Source organism: Salvelinus alpinus, chromosome 4, assembly GCF_045679555.1.
Source record: "Salvelinus alpinus chromosome 4, SLU_Salpinus.1, whole genome shotgun sequence".
Classification (NCBI taxonomy): domain Eukaryota; kingdom Metazoa; phylum Chordata; class Actinopteri; order Salmoniformes; family Salmonidae; genus Salvelinus; species Salvelinus alpinus.
The window spans coordinates 51,909,745-51,929,753 of record NC_092089.1 but is presented as its reverse complement, the minus strand read 5'-3'; the positions used below and the strand labels follow the sequence as shown (position 1 = coordinate 51,929,753).

General features: G+C 42.3%; 2 protein-coding genes across 4 annotated transcripts; one reads left to right on the top strand and one right to left on the bottom strand.

The window, feature by feature from the left end:
* Positions 1–679: 679 nt before the first annotated feature.
* Positions 680–10,936, top strand: LOC139573902 (protein THEMIS2-like). 2 transcript variants are annotated; one of them, XM_071397867.1, is made up of 6 exons: positions 680–835; positions 6,030–6,170; positions 6,409–6,837; positions 7,127–8,355; positions 10,199–10,316; positions 10,547–10,936. In XM_071397867.1, the coding sequence occupies exons 1-6, from the start codon at positions 730–732 to the stop codon at positions 10,645–10,647; spliced, it is 2,124 nt and encodes a 707-aa protein (XP_071253968.1). In that variant the 5' UTR covers positions 680–729; the 3' UTR covers positions 10,648–10,936. The 2 variants fall into 2 exon arrangements, with proteins under 2 accessions (XP_071253968.1, XP_071253967.1); XM_071397866.1 differs by having other exon boundaries at positions 10,544–10,936.
* Positions 10,612–19,451, bottom strand: LOC139573903 (replication protein A 32 kDa subunit-like). Of its 2 annotated transcripts, none has more exons than XM_071397869.1 (9): positions 18,956–19,451; positions 18,343–18,440; positions 18,052–18,153; positions 17,759–17,872; positions 17,494–17,568; positions 13,868–13,987; positions 12,609–12,740; positions 12,151–12,245; positions 10,612–11,825 (listed from the first exon to the last, which is right to left on the bottom strand). In XM_071397869.1, exons 1-9 carry the CDS (start codon positions 18,966–18,968, stop codon positions 11,738–11,740), a joined length of 837 nt encoding a protein of 278 aa, XP_071253970.1. In that variant the 5' UTR covers positions 18,969–19,451; the 3' UTR covers positions 10,612–11,737. The 2 variants fall into 2 exon arrangements, with proteins under 2 accessions (XP_071253970.1, XP_071253969.1); XM_071397868.1 differs by having other exon boundaries at positions 11,234–11,825; positions 19,217–19,335.
* Between the last annotated feature and the right edge of the window lie 558 nt (positions 19,452–20,009).

Below are 20,009 nucleotides of genomic sequence, written 5' to 3'. Positions count from 1 at the left end.
CACACACGCACTAACGCATACAGTTATTATGTTCATTATCGCTCATTCACTTGAATCAGATTGAATAGCTTCAAGAATAGTCAATAGTATAGACTGTTTTTTTATTGAAAAGCCACTGGGCAGAATAACATAGACTACTAGAGCACCATACTCCTTGTTTCATATTACATTTATAGACTGCAAATTGTAGGAAGTTGCGGTGTCACATTTCATTTTGGTGCATGTTGATGTAGCTTCCCATTTATCACAGACCATACACTTTTGCAGAATGTATTTTAATTATACCTTTTAACTGCTATGGAGTAGAGTATAGAATGTTTATTATTCCTGAGGGGCTGCTTTACAGCTGATAGTGAGACATCTATAAAATATATATTCACATACAGCAAACATGAATAGAATTGAAAAAAATCCACAATGCAATACTGTACTGCTAGGATCCATAATTTTTCAATAGTTAACATGGTGAGTTGTAAGCTTCCTTTTTTGAATGTAGGCCAATAATAAAATGTTAATGGCTGCATAAAATAAGCAAACAATAAATAAGTAAAAGCCCAGTTCACATATCTTTATTGGCAACACAAGCTAGTGTCACAGGGTAGGGGTTAACTTTACTTGAAAATATCTGGTTGCCTACTTCCTCATACAATTGTGGTTTTTGACTGTTAGGTCAGTGGCACCTCTCTTGGAACCACAGTTGAGCCTTGACAGCACAACATCGGGGCAGTGATGGCAGGCACTGAAACAGTTATGTCCCTGCAAGAATTAATTGCATCCGTGGATCAAACTTGTCTGCCACGGATTCTGCAGGTTTGCTCTGGGGTATACTTTCAAGGTAAGACTTTTTCATACTTTCTTTCATAAACTCCATGTGTGGGCAAACCAGTTTTTACATTGCCAGAAATGAGACAGACAAGCAGAGTAGACCTTACTGATTAACAGTCAGTGGCAGTTTTTTAAATAATCAATTCTGACATACACAGAAGTAGAACAAAAGCCTCATAACTAGGCAACAGTACAGAATATCTTATTTACAACTGAGGGTACTTTCATATACATATCTGTTTTACCGTTTAGAAATGACAGTATCTAGTCCCCACATTTGAAGGTGTCATTTATTTGGACAAATGTAATTATGCGTGTATTAAAGTAGTCAAAGTGTAGTGTTCGGTCACATAGTCCAAGCACGCCATGACTCTACAAACTTGGATGCATTTGCAGTTCGCGTTTCAGATTGTTGCGCCCAATAGAAATGAATGGTAAATCATTTATTGTGTCATTTTGGAGTCACTTTTATTGTAAATAAGAGTACCATATGTTTCTGAACACTTCTATATTCATGTGGATGCTACCATGATTATGGATAATCATGAATGAATCGTTAATAATGATGAGTGAGAAAGTTACAGAGGCATAAATACCATTAAAAATGCTATGTTTATTTAAGTTAAAATATAACATTTTGGCCTACAATGGCCTTCTAACAAACATCTTCCAACTTTGCTAAAATAAAACATTGAGTTAACAGTTATTTTCAACCGCTTTGTTGCTATTTTCCTCTTGGGAAATGTGGTGAATTTTCAAAACTCCTAGTACAAAACTCCAAACTGTTAACACTTGTAACGCAGCCAGTCTTACATTCAAAACCTTTCATTGTGCATTCATTTTGTTTGGAAACATCTTTCACCACACAACCATTCATCTAAAATATAAGTTGACTGTGAAATATCATGAAAACATTGGTTTAATCACCAAAATACAACATAATGATATATTCTCAATTTAGTTGTTTTAACCAGTTGATCCAATATCAAAAAATGCAAGATACACTATATATACAAAAGTATGTGGACACCCCTTCAAATGAGTGGATTCAGCTATTTCAGCCACACCCGTTGCTAACAGGTGTATAAAATTGAGCACACAGCCATGTAAATCGCCATAGACAAACATTGGCAGTAGAATGGCTTTACTGAAGAGCTCCGTGAAATTCAATGTGGCACCATCATAGGATGCCACCTTTCCAACCAGTATGTTCCTCAAATTTCTGCTCTGCTAGAGCTACCCTGGTCAATTGTAAGTGCTGTCATTGTGAAGTGGTGTAACGTTCGTTCTCCTCCTCGTCTGAGGAGGAGCAAGGATCGGACCAATATGCAGCTTGAGTTGAATACATCTTCTTTTATTTATAAAAGAAGACGAAGAACACTTGAAAACTACAAAACAATAAACGACGTGAACAAACCTGAACTAGAGAACATATAACATGAACGTACGAACAGGAAGGAACACACGAAAATGAATGAAACGAAACAGTACCGTGTGGTGCGACAGACACAGCTACAATCACCCACAAACAGTGAGAACAGCCTACCTTAATATGGTTCTCAATCAGAGGAAACGTAAAACACCTGCCCCTAATTGAGAACCATATCAGGCTAATACATTTAACCCAACATAGAAACACATAACATAGAATGCCCACCCCAACTCACGCCCTGACCATACTAAACAAATACAAAAACAAGGGTAAACAGGTCAGGAACGTGACAAGTGGAAACGTGTAGGAGAAACTTTGCCTCAGCTGCGAAGTGGTAGGCCATACAAGCTCACAGAACGGGACCGCCCAGTGTTGAAGGGCGTAGTGTCTGTCCTCGGACTATTCTTGATACACATGGGAAACTGTTGAGTGTGAAAAACCCAGCAGCGTTGCCGTTCTTGACACAAACCAGTGTGCCTGGCACCTACTACCATACCCCGTTTAAAGACATTTAAATATTTTGTCTTGCCCATTAACCCTCTGAATGGCACACATACACAATCCATGTCTCAATTGTCTCAAGGCTTAAAAATCCTTCTTTAACCTGTCTCCTCCCCTACACCGATTGAAGTGGATTTAACAAGTGACATCAATAAGGGATCATAGCTTTCACTTGGATTCACCAGATCAGTCTATATCATGGAAAGAGTAGGTGTCCTTAATGTTTTGTACACTCAGTGTATATCATACTTTATATGTATATATTTTACAAACATAGTGTAATTATGTAGTTCTCCAACTCTGTATATAGTAGACAAACCAGTTTAAAATCTATAGGTTTACCAAAAGGTTAAGTGATTATCGAATAAGAGCAGTTTGATTAAGTAAAAGGTATTTTAACAAATAAGAAGACTATCATATTAAAAGTAATGTGAGCATTGTATTGTGAAAGCCAAGTACTTAATGTAAACATGTATTGCAATGTGGAACATGTATTTCTAGATGAAAAACAGATTTAATTTTTGTGAAAAAGTGACTATGATTTTGTGTGTTGTACTCAGTCATTTGGAAATGTGCTTTGAGTTTTGGAACAACTGCCTTTTTGATAATCTGTTTTGAGTTTTGTACTAAGCGTTGTGAAAATGTGCCACATACTTGTGAAAAATTCACCACAGCATTTGAAAAAACGAACAACCTGCTCACCCCATTGTGAATCCGTCTGTACCATTAACCCTAGAATCTTCACATTATTAGACACCTTGAGCTGCTCTTACGCAGCCCTGCCCCTCGATCTGGAGAGGGCATGAGACAGGTGGGTTTCTAGTGAGGGTCACTGATAGGACCTTGCACTTGGCAGGGTTCAGTGACATTTTGCTTGCCTGAACCCATGAGTCAAAGTGGTCCAGGCCCTGCTGTGGTGTGCAGATTTTTCCCCTTGTGCTTGTGTGGGCCAGACTGAAATCATCAATGTACTTCCACCTACCGTCAACACCCCGGGCTGCACCGTCAATGACTGCAAGGAAGATGAGGACCCAGAGGAGTTCCTTGAGCCACACCTCCCTTCAGCTCCTGCCAGTCTGAGTGTTGTTTACTTCCGGTCACAAAACTGCAGAGCCATGCTGTGAGGGCAGGTCTGACATCCAGTTGGATCAGGCGTTCAATGGCGATGGTGTGGCCGATTTTGTCAAAGGCCTTGGAGAAGTGGTGATGAGGGTGGTTATGGTGGATGGGATGTGTGACTGTTTGTATAGTCCAAAAGGCTAACGAGAGCGTAAGTCGATGATCTTTCGGGTCTGCTTCCAAACTGTCTGGGGTCTATGTTGGGTTTTATGTCTTCCTTCATCCAGTTGGCAGTGAAGCTCACAGAAACTTTTGATAGTTGTGGTGTCAAGGATATAGGCCATAGCTGGTTGGCTGTCGGGGGGAGGGTCTTAGGGTTGAGCACGACTGTGGCTTCTTTCCACTGGGAGGGGAATTCACCTCGCTGGAATGATGTGTTGAGGATGTCACTGATGGGTTGACTCAACTCGCAGGCAAATTCTCATAGGATCTGCTGTGGCACACCGTAGGGGCCAGGTTGTTTTTGATCACACGCAGCTTGTCATACACCTCCCAGGGTTGGATTTCAGGGAGAGGCTGCAGGGAACATAAGGCTGGGATGGCTGTTGTGTCCAGGGAAGTTAGTGATTGGCTGACCTGAGAGAACCAGTTGTTAATTTAATTTGTTATTCCTACTTTGTTGTTTTGATCATGGCCAGGAATATACATTTTCAGAGGGGCCTTGATTTCAGCCAGAGGAGGCTGGTGGGAGGAACTATAGGAGGACGGGCTCATTGTAATGGTTTGGAATAAACGGAATGGAGTCAAAAATACTTTTGGATTATGTGCGTATTGTTATTGTATTGCTGCACTGTTGGAGCTAGAAACAATGTCACGTTGTATAATGATAGGAGACAGGCGGAGGAATCCAAAATAGTTTTTAAAATATATTTCTCTACCCAAAAATACATACCTCATGAACATGACGGGGTCGAAGCCCAAAACAAACACACACACACAACACAGGGCTATAACACAAACAAAGAGCGAGGTGTAAACCTCTAATAAATACACGGGACGAGACCGGTATTAACAAATGCATACTAACACCGTAACGCGCAAGCCGATACAACGGAGCACATGTACTCACAAGACCAACGGACATGGAACAATAATCAACAAGGACAATGAGGAACAGAGGGCACATATATACACATACTAATCGGGGGGAATGGGAACCAGGTGTGCATAATGAGACAAGACAGTCCGGGGTTGGTGGTAATGATCCAGTTCAGTGAGCCGGAGCTGGTGAACAGAATGAGCAGCAGTACCGGGGGAATCCGTGACACATAAGCATTTCACTGCACTTGCAAAAACATCTGCAACTGTGTAGGCGACCAATAAACTTTGATTTGATTTCTATTGGGCACAACATAATCTGAAACACAACCAAAACAAACGTAAATGCATCCAACAAGTTTGTAGAGTTACTTGATGTAGTCGCTTGATGTAGTCATTGCATGCTAGGAATATGGGAGCAAAATACACATTTTTGACTACTTTAATACTCACATAAGTGAATTTGTCCAAATACTGATGACACCTTCAAATGGGAGTAGATATATAAAGTGCTTTCATTTCTAAACAGTAAACAGATATGTATATATCCCCTCAAATTATAGGTGACATACTGTACTGTCGCCTCATGAAACATTTGATCTCAAATCCAAAATGCTGGAGTATAGAGCTAAATTAAATGTTTTTGCTTCACTTTCTAAATAAATACGTAGAGGACTATATGTAATATCATATGTTCAAAGGTTTATAGATAATAATATGCTTGGTTATATGGATGGATGGTCAGTCCATCCATCCATCCATCCAGTCCATCAGTTGATGCATACTGCTGACTACAACCAGGTTGATATTGAGACAATGTATCAAATAAATGACATGCAACCCACAAGAAAAAGCTATTTAATTCCAAATAAGGAAATGGTGGAAAAATGAAAGTAGAAAGTCTCATGAGTGATGTTCCTGGAACAGATAAGTTAGTACTGTGTAATGTATATCTATTTCTATCAGTTGAGGCATGCTTTGTAACGGTACAGTATTATTGAGTAAACACCTCCAATAAAAAATGTAATAAAATAAACAAGTACAGTATGTGCATGTTGCTGCAAATATTGCACTGTCATCAGAGCTGAAATTGTGGTGTGTTGATGCTTTATAGGGTCTGTTTATGAGCTGTCGGGAAGCGAGGTGTGCCTGTCCACGGGGGACCTGGTGAAGGTCATCGACATCGAGCTCCTGTCTGTCAGCTGTGAGGACACCAGCAACAATGATACGTTTGAGCTGCCCATCAACCATGCAGGTGAGGCTTACGGTTTTCAACAAATGCGCTTAGCCAGGCCTAGAAATAGAAAAAGAAATGCCTCCGGTCCCACTAGCACAAATGATTGACTTGACCAAGAATGGCAGTTCTAGTAATTCCATGTATGTGAGGCCCCCTTATTCTTTATTAACCATGGTAATATGTTTAATTAATTTGAATAAAATCACTTGATCAATGCTGTGTTATTCATGGCCTCATTGCGGACTCTCCTGCTCAGATCTGTTCAAGCTGGTTCCAGAGGAGATGCCATACAGCACAGTGGAGGAGATGGTGAGTCTGAGGCCTGTAGGCCTGGACACCTGCCTTCCCTTCACCTTCACCAGCCGATGTGAGCTGACCTTACAGAATTTCACCCTCGGCGCCGGGGTGGCCGTGACCATGCTACACATCGAACAGCAGGATGGGGGTGAGGAGAGCTGCGTCCGCTGTCAACTCAGAGGCCAGCAGGGGGCGTCGGCTGAAGTGCTAGTCCCCTTCTCCTGCTGTGGGGAGTTCTATGAGTGTGAGAGTGACCAGACCTACACCCTCAAGGAGATCATGTCCTCGCCCCACCTCTGCAGCCGGCACTTTTGCTTCAGCAAGAAGACCAAGCACGGGGCATCGCTAGTCTTCAGCCCCATATACCAGGTCCAGGCCATCATGCACTGTGAGTAGAACCTGGTTCTGAGTCAACCAACGGCATACTTCCTTAGCCAATGAAAAAACATTGAGATATCATGTTAGAATCTAGAACTGAGAGAAGTGTTGCCTGAGGAGCACGTCATCAAAGCTATTGGCAAACTGTAGCCTGCATTTATTTTTCACAAATCATTACACTACAGGATTGTGCAATTTGAACATACAGCTTAGTTTTCTTATTCTGCTCAGCATCAAGTTTAGTACTTTACTGTATGGGTCTTCACCCTTTCAACAAAATTTCTCTAATTTTCTCACAGTGAGGAAGAACATAGTCAAGTTCCCCTCCAGCTTGGAGGTGGATGTGGTCGACGTGACGACGCAATCCCAAGACTTGACATTTGTGACCCCGCTCACTCTTCTCGAGGTCTTTGCACAGCCAGACGAGGCCTTCCCCACAATGGCTGAAATACTGGAGCACCATGAGGGCCAGCCTCTGTTCCGTTGTACCTGGCTGGCTGAACTACACAAGGGCGATCCTCTAGTCCTTCACAAGCGTGGTTCCTCAGCCATGGTTCTGGCTTCGGGTCTCAAGGGGCGCAAGGCCCGCCAGTACTTCCTAATGTCGCAGAGCTACGGGGGACGGCTGCGACGGAGGCCGCGGGAGTTCGAGTCGGTGTACGAGCTGTACGCCGCCTCGACCCAAGCGCCGTTTCTCACGGTCAGGGTGACGCAGCACAGTGAGGAGCTGGAGGAGGAGGGGCTTCTGGCACTCAGTGTGGGCGAGCAGCTGGAGGTGCTGCGCTGCGAGAAGGTGAAGCTGCCCGGAGGAAGAACCAGCCAGGAGGAGAAGAATAACCAGACCGTGGAGGTCCTTGTATGTAGACGTCTACAAGAAGTGGACGATGACGAGGAGGAGGATGAAGAGGAGAAGGAGGAGAGCGAGGTGGTCCACTTGCCCCTGTACATGCAGAGCCACTTTGTGGAGAAGCTCACGGACAATAAGAAGTACAGCCTGAAGGACTTGTGCAAGGCCTTCGCTCTGCCATTGGACGTTAAGGTGGTGAGCGGTGACACAGAGCTGGAGAAAGATCCTCTGGTGGGGTTCTCATCCCTGAGGCTGCAGGAGGCTACTATACAGCCCATGGTCCAGGCCAGCCTTCCAGGAAAGCCAGAGAGGTGCTTTGAGATACCCACCGACTGGCTTAACATGTCTTTGTCTTTTACTAACGACCCCTTGCCTTTGACCCAAGAATATCACCTGGAGACAGTTACAGAGGTGACGGACTCATTCTATTACGAATTTCGAAAGCTCACCGCATCAGATGAGCCCCCACCACCACGTCCACCAAAGCCGAAGCCATCATCAAGATCAAATCCGCCGTCAGGCTCAAAGCCATTGTCAGGCTCAAAGTCTTCCAAGGCAACCCCTTCACCCTCACACCCAGATGCCCCCTGTCTTCCACCCAAAAGCGGCACCCTTTCCCTGTTGAGTGGTCTAAGTCTTGATAGCAAAAAGACTCAAAGGCCCCCTGCTCCTCTGCCTCCGGTAAGCTCCTCCTTTCAGACCTTATGTACTTTCTAGGCAGGATATAGCACTGCTCATCTCCTGTTGTCACTCCTGTCTTGCTGGACTTGTTTACTGTCCTACTGTCTTGCATCCCATGTATTGCCCTTGTACTCTGTCTTGCAGCCCCCACATCCCTTGTCTTAGCTGTGAAATTGTCTAAAAAAAATGTGCCACTGTACTGTCTCTATGTCTGATGTTTCTCTGTTTTAACTTTAAAATGTTCTCTGTAAAGTATGTTGAGATATTGTGAAATACACTTTAAATAAGTTTAATAAGTTGTGACTTGATTTGACTAGGACTAAAATGCTGCCTCATATAATAGGGTCTTGGGTTGCTCAATCAATGTCTTATATTATGGTAGACCATTCCATTCTTGTGGGGCGGCTAAGGAGTATTGGTGTCTCTGAGGGGTCTTTGGCCTGGTTTGCTAACTACCAAGTCAGACAATCTGCTGTCTCAGCCACTGCCTGTCACCAAGGGAGTACCCCAAGGCTCAATCCTAGGCCCCACACTCTTCTCAATTTACATCAACAACATAGCTCAGGCAGTAGGAAGCTCTCTCATCCATTTAAATGCAGATGATAGTCTTATACTCAGCTGGCACCTCCCCGGATTTTGTGTTAAATGCTCTACAACAAAGCTTTCTTATTGTCCAACAAGCTTTCTCTACCCTTAACCTTGTTCTGAACACCTCCAAAACAAAGGTCATGTGGTTTGGTAAGAAGAATGTCCCTCTCCCCACAGGTGTGATTACTACCTCTGAGGGTTTAGAGCTTGAGGTAGTCACCTCATACAAGTACTTGCGAGTATGGCTAGACGGTGCACTGTCCTTCTAGCAGCGCATATCCAAGATGCAGGCTAAAGTTAAATCTAGACTTGGTTTCCTCTATCGTAAACGCTCCTCTTTCACCCCAGCTGCCAAACTAACCCTGATTCAGATGACCATCCTACCCATGCTAGATTACGGAGACATCATTTATAGATCGGCAGGTAAGGGTGCACTCGAGTGGCTAGATGTTCTTTACCATTCGGCCATCAGATTTGCCACCAATGCTCCTTATAGGACACATCACTGCACTCTATACTCCTCTGTAAACTGGTCATCTCTGTATACCCGTCGCAAGACCCACTGGTTGATGCTTATTTATAAAACCTTCTTAGGCCTTACTCCCCCCTATCTGAGATATCTACTGCAGCCCTCATCCTCCACATACAACACCCGTTCTGTCAGTCACATTCTGTTAAAGGTCCCCAAAGCACACAAATTCCTGGATCGCTCCTCTTTTCAGTTTGCTGCAGCTAGCGACTGGAATATCTTCATTCAAAGACTCAATCATGGACACTTTTACTGACAGTTGTGGCTGCTTTGTGTGATGTTTTGTTGTCTCTACCTTCACTTTGTTGCTGTTGACTGTGCACAATAAGGTTTGTACCATGTTGTTATGTTGCTACCATGCTGTGTTGTTGCCTTGCTATGTTGTCTTAGATCTCTCTTTATGTAGTCTCTCTTGTTGTGATGTGCGTTTTGTCCTATATTTATATTTAATCCCAGGCCCCCATCCCCGCAAGAGGCCTTTGCCTTTTGGCAGGCCGTCATTGTAAATAAGAATTTGTTAACTGACTTGCCTAGTTAAATAACAAATATTAGAACATTCACACACAACACACCCCACCCGCATGGTACTGTAGTCTCATCAGTTGTGAAAATGTTGTTTGCTGATGCAGACTCCTCACCCCATGCAAATATGTGGTTCCTGTTATTTCAACATAGCATGTACACTTCCTAGAATAACGGTAGCTTCATTTTCCTGTTGTCGTGAAGGCTTTCAAGGATGATGCCCCTCCGCTGAATCCAAGAAAGCCTATGACCGATGTCAAGTCAGGCAAGGCTCAGCCAAACACTTACAGCAAGTCTATAAGTCACAAGCCCAACAATAAAGGTACAGTATGTCTTACATTGGAAATTACTTGTGAGCTATGACATGAGGGAAGTAAAAGTCTACGCCCAAAAATATCCCATTCATTGTTTCTGAATTTGGTGCATATTTTTATAAAACATTTTACTGTTATCTGTAGTTTCCTGTTTAGGTAAATGTTTTTGCACTGGTTGACCACTTCACACAAAACCTCAATTGTTCAGTAAGCCTAAAATTAACTTGTTTTTCAGCAGCAGCGAAATATGAAGTTCAAGCAGATGTGGACAGTGACCATGATTATGAGCAAGTGGACGACAAGTTGAAAAGAGCACAGGACAATTTTTTATTTTACTGAACCAGCCAGAGGAATAACTATTAAAAGGCTAACTAAAGTCTCATTGCATAAAATAGAATAACTATTGGGTGCAAGACAATGTCAGAACTATGCAGACTGATAGCCAGCCACTGTAACCGTGAATATTTTGAGATGGGACTGTGCAAAAACAGGATACATGTCTTATTGTACCCATATTTTGTTACTTGGTTTTCATTTTCTACATTGCTAAAGTCACAAGCAACACTTGCCAACCGATTATCCCAAATGCTTATCATAATAAAAGCCTATTGGTTGTTACATTTCATAATTTAGCCATGTATTTTGTAACTTAAAATGTTCCCTTATTTTAAAACTCAATGATGCTAGTCTGGCAGCGTCAGTGTCCTTACTGTTAAGAGTGGAGGTCAATATAAGAAAGCCGGAGTGATAACAGTGGGGATCTTCTTGCGCAACACAAAGCTTTACTGGTGCATATGCATCATTCCTTTGGGTATCGATACTGTATGATCTTATACTTCTGCATTCTAAGGTTACATACATTGTAAGAGATACTTCCCAATTGACTATATAAAAGAATAGTAATATCTTGAGAACAAATGACACATTTTTCTGAAAATATACATTTACTAGAGACAAAAACAAAACATAGAGACATAAGACAATCTGATTAGGAATGGCAAAGTTTTGCATTCTGTCCACCATTTTTAAACGACAACTACCAAGACCAATGATTCAGGAACTGGTAGTCACACAGATTGCATTCACTGTGAGAAAAATCATTGGCCTGTGATGCACCCACTCTTACTGTAATATCATTAACGGAAGTTGAAACAGGATATGTGAACACTGGCCACCACGTCAGTCAAACCAAGGCCTAATTTCACAGAAACCCTCAGGATTATATAGACATCTCATGATGTTCCTCAGTATGAATCATGCTCCCATGAATGACTACAGGTTCTATTTTCAGTGTTGAGATCTTAAAATTCTAAGAGGGGTTTGGGTGTTATTCTTAAATACAATCGTCCGCTCATAGCGCACAGTGTGTTGAGAATGAACCCAAGACTATGATCATGTTCTTAGTGCTAACAGGGAATGGAGAGATGCTTTAGTCGTCATTGTCCGTAGACTTGAAGTGATCTTCGTCGATGGTGGAGAAGATGTGTCCTTCGTTGCTGAGGAACTCCACTGCATGCCTATGATTAGACAAAGGACAGTAAGACTGGTGCCAATGCAGCATGCTTAATTATGCAGTCTACTCTTATGCCTTGCACATGAGAGTGCACTGGGCCACGTTCAGTAGGGTAAATGTTGAACGTTGCAGATAGAAATGCAATGAATAGAGCCGATATTACTTATTCTACATCCCAGAAATACATGTTTGTTCTATTAAATATTTTTATCTGAACGCCGGCCAACGTTGTGCCCTGCAGAACACGACCACTATTGTGGTCCAACAGGACACATTCAAGCATATCAATCAGAATCAGATTTGAGGACGGAGGGAAGGGAATGTCTTACTTGATGACAGCCAAGCTCATGCCGCTGAGTCTCTGCTTCAAGTCCTGTGTGCTGATACCCTGTGCGTCTGGACAGCTCCTTATCAAGCTCAGCACCTTATGAGAGGACAAGAGCATAACATAAAAAACATTCATATAGAATATTGTGCCAATCACATGTAGAACAACTCTTGAAGACTTCCCAATTGTTATGCCAGTCCTACAGATGGTAGTATGGTAAGTTTGGTAAGGCATTTTTAACAAAAACTGATGAGGTCCAATTAATTTTGTAATCATTAGACCACCAATGTGCTGGATTTTTTAAATAAAGTACACTTTTTTCTCCTTTCACCTGGTAACAGGTAAGGTGTGCGGGTTTACTTCCCAATTAATATGGTCGGTGCGTTTAGGCTACCTATTGTTTATTCTACCAACTAATTAATGTTCCCATCGCTTTTCTTTAGTCCATTGCAGACTCACCTGGTTCTGGCTTGGGCTCAGGCCGTTAGCGGACATGTCGTTGGCACCCGAGTATCCACCTCCCATGTTGCCACCCATTCCCGGCCGCGACAAGGGCACCATGCTAGTGTTCATTCCCCCTCCTCCGCCCATCTAAAAAGGGAACCAGAACTGTGTGTGAGTGGTGCCAAGCAGGAAGAGATTCAAAACCAAACTTTATTAATAAAAAGCACAAGCAGCTGATTGTGGCATTACGGAGATGGAATGGCCTTATTCAAAGCTAAGTTTAATGATTCATGCATCTCTATTTAAATATGTGGCAGATGGGCCAAGGCCAACTCGTCAGCTCTGTGACTACTGTTATACAGGTGGAAAAGAGTAAAAAATGCAGGCATAGTGGTGCTCTTCAGGGCCTAAAATTTACGTTTTGGTCCACCAGCCACTGTGTCAGGTAGATTTAAAAATCTACCAGCCACTACATTTTTTACCAGACAAAATATTTCTTCACCCCTAAAATTACATCAACAAAACCAAAAAACAGATGAGCATGCTTTGTAATGTTTCTAAAACAATAATGTATTACTAGTAAGAAGTAATGTGGTATATTGTTTAATTTCATATAAATTTTTGTGACCAGTGTTAACCAAAATAATCACAGATGTTCACATGCCCCGTTAAGGGCAGGAGGTTACCGCGGTAACACGACTCAAGAGTCATGTGTCTGAGATTCAGAGTCTGACTAATAGCTGCATTGTCTTCTCTTCCCTAGCAGTTGAAACTCAAATATTGAAAAAAAAAAAAAAAACCTAGCTTGCGAACAAAATGTAAATTGGCAAGAAACACAAGGACAAAGTATCAGTAGACTTCCAATTCCAGTAAATTAGACTAACTTTATGCCTGTGCAGTGCTTCTAAAAAATTATCTTTCACGGAGCTCTTCATGGACGCACAGCCCCTAGACAGGCAGTGTGTCCGCTCGAGGTGGGATAGGCTATAGGATACGTAGTTTTGACTTTGTGCGATAAATTTACCAACAATGAAACAAAACGGTAGAAATACTATGAAAAACAGCTACTGCGGCATTTATTTTGCTATAAATGTGATTACTTGACTTCTTATTAACAAATGCGAGTGAAACGCTCGAAGTGTGAAGCCCTGACCACCCGCCAACATGGCTGGTGAAAAGGGCATCTTACCCACCAATGCCAAAATCTACCCGCAGGAGGCGGGTGTTAATTTTAGGCCCTGGTGCTCTTTGTCATGTGTGAAGGAGGTTCTCACCATAATAGTCTGTGGTTTGCTGAGCAGCACGTGTGCCTGCACCACCTCCAGCATGTGGGAGGTGATCTCGTTCATGTCCTCTAGGGCCCGGACGCTGAACGCTACCACTGACCTGTGGTTCTATTGAAGACAGGAAGTTACACAAACACCCACAGTCAGTGCATCAGACACAGAGAGACACACAGGACTGAATGTGCAACACACACTTTCAGTTAACATGAATGCATTTGCACAGGTCGGTGGAGGCTCCTCAGAGAAGGGAGGACCATCCCACTCAGTGAATTGCATTAAAAAAAATAAAGTGAAACATTTTAGATAAAACTATACTAAATATATTAATGTCAACAAATAACCGATAAAAAAACCCACACTGTTTTGCAATGAAGGGCTATAGTAGACTCAACAGCACCCTCTAGGGTAGCACCATGGTGTAGCCAGATGAAAGCTATTTTCCATCCTCTGGGTACATTGACATCAATACAAAACCTAGGAGGGTTATGGTTCTCACACCCTTCCATAGACTTAGAAAGTAATTATGAAGACTTCCGGAGGACATCCTCCAACCTATCAGAGCTATCAGCATAAACGAACATGCTGTCCAATCAAAGGAGCAGAGAATGAATCTAGTACTGAAACCATATGCTACAGCTAGCTAGCACTGCAGTGCATAAATTGTGGTGAATAGTTGACTCAAAGATCGAGAAAGAAAATAGTTGATCAGTTTGAACAAATTAAATTCTTAAATTAAGCAGCAGCAGAGAGAGAGCTAGCTATACATTGAGTGTACAAAACATTAAGAACACCTTCCTAATATTGAGTTGCACAACCACTTTTGCTTTCAGAACAGCCTCAATTCAGTTCTTGACACAAACCAGTGCTTCTGGCACCTACTACCATACACCGTTCAAAGGTACTTAAATATTTTGTCTTGCACATTCACCCTTTGAATGGCACACATACACAATCCATATGTCAACTGTCTCAAAAATACTTATTTAACCTATCGCCTACCCTTCATCTACACTGATCGAAGTGGATTTAACAAGTGACATCAATATGGGATCATAGCTTGTCAGTCTATGTCGTGGAAAGAGCAGGTGTTCATAATGTTTTGTACACTCAGTGTATTTTTTAATTATTGGTTTAGCTTTCACATACTTAGCTAATGCAGCTGATTTAGCCTACACAAAAACCTGACAGAGGAATGCAATTTATGTTGGCTAAGGCTATTCAACACTGCAACTCTTCCAAGTCAAGGGGAGCTTTCTGTTTTATAAATTTATTGCCACAGGGTGTAACTGCTGATTGTCTGCGTGATTGTCCACAGGGATTGATTGTGGGTTTACTAGTTCTACTTTGTTGACTATGACGTTAGCTAATATGGTGACAACGATGTAGGCATTGTAGCAGTTTTGGTTTGGGGAGATTTTTGCACATGGTCATCAAAGTGATGATGCTGTATGTGGCTGCTATGAAAGTGAACCGTGTGTGCTTGTGATAAACGGTGTATTCACTTCGCCAATTCTGTTGCAAAACGTTTCTAAAACGGAAGCAAACTGAACTAAACGGAAATGGACCTACCCAAATTTGTCCAATAGAAACGCTTGTTTAAGTTGCAAAACGGAACGTTTTTTAACTGTTTGGACAAATGATTACACACCAGATCAGCTAGATGCAGGCAAGAGTGTGCAAGGCAGTATTTAAAGTGTCACGGTCTCACCTTGATTACTCCAATTTGTCTCTCGACCTGTGTACCTAGGCTATAAACATTCAATTGTAGGCTAGGTTGTAGCAATCTCATGATAGGCATATGGCAAATTTGCGTATCATGTAATAGCCTAAACCTATCGATGATACATTGAGCTGGGTGAATAGAGTACGAATGACAGTCATCCAATATTCTGTAATAGAAATAAGGCCATGCTCATAAAAAAAATAATTGTTCTCCCTAATGTTAAATAGCACCGACCGCCACTGGCATGGTGTAGTTAACATTTGTGAATGAAAATGCCAGAGGCAACTCCCTGCCCTAGACGCATATACAGTTGAAGTCAGAAGTATACATATAGCTTAGCCAAACACATTTAAACTCAGTTTTTCACAATTCCTGACATTTAATCCTAGTAAAAATGAACCTTCCACAAGCTTAAGTTGGGTGAATTTTGGCCCATTCCTCCTGACACAGCTGGTGTAACTGAGTCAGGTTTGCAGGCCTCCTTGCTTGCAAACACTTTCAGTTCTACCCACAAATTTTCTATAGGATTGAGGTCAGGGCTTTGTGATGGCCACTCCAATACCTTGACTTTGTTGTCCTTAAGCCATTTTGCCACAACTTTGGAAGTTTGCTTGGGGCCATTGTCCATTTGGAAGATCCATTTGCGACCAAGCTTGAACTTCCTGACTGATGTCTTGAGATGTTGCTTCAATATATCCACATAATTTTCCTCCCTCATGATGCCATCTATTTTGTGAAGTGCACCAGTCCCTCCTGCAGCAAAGCACCGCCACAACATGATGCTGCCACCCCCGTGCTTTACGGTTGGGATGGTGTTCTTCGGCTTGCAAGCATCCCCCTTTTTCCTCCAAACATAACAATGGTCATTATGGCCAAACAGTTCTATTTTTGTTTCATCAGACCAGAGGACATTTCTCCAAAAAGTACGATCTTTCTCCCCATGTGCAGTTGCAAACCGTAATCTGGATTTTTTATGCCGGTTTTAGAGCAGTGGCTTCTTCCTTGCTGAGCGGCTTATCAGTTTATGTCGATATAGGACTTGTTTTACTGTGGATATAGATACTTCTGTACCCCTTTCCTCCAGAATCTTCATACGGTCCTTTGCTGTTGTTCTGAGATTGATATGCACTTTTAGCACCAAAGTACATTAATCTCTAGGAGACAGAACGCGTCTCCTTCCTGAGCGGTATGACGGCTGCGTGGTCCCATGGTGTTTATACTCACGTACTATTGTTTGAACAGATGAACGTGGTACCTTCAGGCGTTTGGAAATTGCTCCCAAGGATGAACCAAACTTGGAGGTCTACAATTTGTTTTCTGAGGTCTTGGCTGATTTATTTTGATTTTCCCATGATGTCAAGCAAAGACCATGATGTCAAGTACACCTCGTACCTGTGGATGTATTTCAAGGCCTACCTTCAAACTCTGTGCCTCTTTACTCAAATTATGTCAATTAGCCTATCAGAAGTTTCTGAAGTCATGACATCATTTTCTGGAATTTTCCAAGCTGTTTAAAGCACAGTCAACTTAGTGTATGTAAACTTCTGACCCACTGGAATTGTGATACAGTGAATTATAAGTGAAATAATCTGTCTAAACAGTTGTTGGAAAAATTACTTGTGTCATGCACAAAGTAGATGTCCTAACCGACTTGCCAAAACTATAGTTTGTTAAGAAGAAATTTGTGGAGTGTTTAAAAAACAAGTTTTAATGACTCCAACCTAAGTGTATGTAAACTTCCGACTTCAACTGCAAAATAAACATTTGCAGGTTACACATGGCTCTCCATTGTTTGAAAACATTTAAAAAACCATGTGTAGAATGATGTGGTCAGGGCTGTGATATGACCTACAGATAAAGGTATGTAGTTGTGTGGGGATGATGACCTCACCTGGAAGGAGCGCAAATTGCCAGAGACCTTGACGTAAGTGCCTGGGGGGATGACAGTGCTGTCCACACTGGAATCCTATGAGTGAGGAGAGACAGCAGGACAGAACCATAGGTGAGTAGAGTTAGCAGTTGAACTCTCATTTGAGTGTAGCCTGATGTCACAAAATATATGTTAATTGAACATTATTTGGAAATTATACCGCAAGTGTTGACTGTACTGTATATCCTTCCTGATCCTAGTACTTAGCAGCCATGATGAGACTCACCTCCGTATCTACCCACTGCTTCACGTCCATAGGGGCCCCTGTCATGTCATCGACTTTGTACTGGATGTTGGTCATGGATTTGTCAGTGGTTCTGATGATGCCCACAATGGTAACCTAGCACAAAAAAAGAGAATACTGTCATAGGATACCAAGGCACACCTCACACATTTCATTTGTACATGGAAGATTAAAATCCTAATCAGTCTATGAGTCACTGTATCGCATTCGCAACACACCACAAACCCCAACAAAATGGCCACCATCCATCATATTTAAGACATAATTTGGGTTACCTGGGCAACCTCTACCTCTCCCACTCTGAAGACATCCTCTGTTTGTGCAGCAGACATGAGCTGGGACACTGTGCAGGGGATAATATGTTGGGCACGTTGTCTCTGTAAACATACATACACAGTAAGCCTGAGTAATTCATATTGAGCCAACTTTAACCTACAATACAATTTTTTTTTAACAATGGCTGACACAATAGTGCGTTTTGCTACTAATATTACGATGACAGGCCTTTTCCACTAGCTGTTCGCTGACTTTGTAATATATGGAGTTGGTGAGTGACAAATACAGACCCCTTTCTTCTCTCCTCCCTGGGAGGCAGCAGGTGATGCGAATCCTCCCGGGGACTGAGTGTATCCACCACCCATGTTTGATTCACCGTATGATCCACCTACGTGAATTGACAGTCTTTAAAATATATATATACACTTAACTAGGCCAATCACCGACGGTTGTGACAATGAGACAACTGCAGCAATAATCCACTGTCTGACTAAAACCATGGAAACAAGCTGGCATTACTAACTAACGTTAGGTAGCTGATTGGTGGAGACACACTGATTGGTGGAGACGCTACACACTAGTGAGCCAAATATCTAGCTGTCAAAAGCACTATAGTAACAAGTTAACTACAGTAGCTAAGGTTAGTTAGAGTTACCTAACTAACGTTTGTTACTGTTGTTTCCTGTTACTGTACGACAAAAAGCTCGGTGCCTTTTAGTTTACAGAAGAAATACGGTCAAGTCAGCTACTAGCTATCTAGGCGCCCAAACTTTGCACAACAAAACAGGCCTCAAGAGCGCTGGTTACAATAGTAAGCTAACGTTATTTACAACAACTAGGCAACTTTTGAGTTATTCTTGACAGCCATATAACGTTAAACCATTGCTACAAAGACAAACTCACCTTGGTTCCACATGGTGTCGTTACCTTACGTTATATGATAAAATAATGTTTAAACAGGTGGCAAGACAATAAAACGTGTAAAAACTATTCACAACTATTCCTCCTCCTCTTCTTGTACAATTCCGCGCGCTGGAAAGTTGACAGTATAGAACGCATGCGCCCTACAGAAATGCCGCTAAATCCATTGTCCAATGAGATTCTCTGATTAGATTTGGTAGCTAAACCAATGAACATGCGAGATTGCTAGACGCACTAGCTTACCCAGAGATACACTACATGAGTATGTGGACACCTGCTCGCATGACATCTCATTCCAAAATCATGGGCATTAACAGTGGCGACCCGTCATTCTGGCTTTGTTGAGTAAGGCAGCTCCAAAATGCAGGTGTTTCAGCCTAGCTCAGTGCTTTCTGTGGTGGAGGAGCAGCCAGCGGAATATACAGAGCGTAGGCGTTTGTAGTTTTCTCTAGTTGCGCTGTGATTGGCTCAGTGTTCTGTCAGTTTCGAAAATCGTAAGAGCTTTCATTGTCTGTGTGTGTCGGGTGGGGGATTTCCACAAAATCAAACCTATTTTAAATGTGGTCACCCTAAGCAGGATAGGAGAACTTATGCAGCAGGTTAGGATACTGAGTTTTAGTTTAGGGTTAGGAAAAATTAGGGGGAAATATTTCCCTTTAATTGGTCAACTATCACATTTACAGCTACCCCAGTAACCACTCCTCTCAATGGCACCCTTTAATTGAGAGCAAAACAATTCACATTTCTTGCCCCCATTCGTTTAACACCGAGCGCCTTCTCCCTCTGACCAGCAGAAACACAAACAATTATCACAAGACCACTTCTGGTTACCCTCACCGATTCCACAGTACCCAATTCTGTTTTCACCCACCCTGAAACCACAAATGGATCAGCCAAAAGGCAAGGGTCCACTTTCTCCAAAAACTTCACTCCTACTGTCACAGACTCATCTTTATCCTCACCCTCAGTGCAAGCCTCAAGGGCACCGAGAACTTCACCACACCTACTACCTCCGATACTTCGCTCTCATTCACTT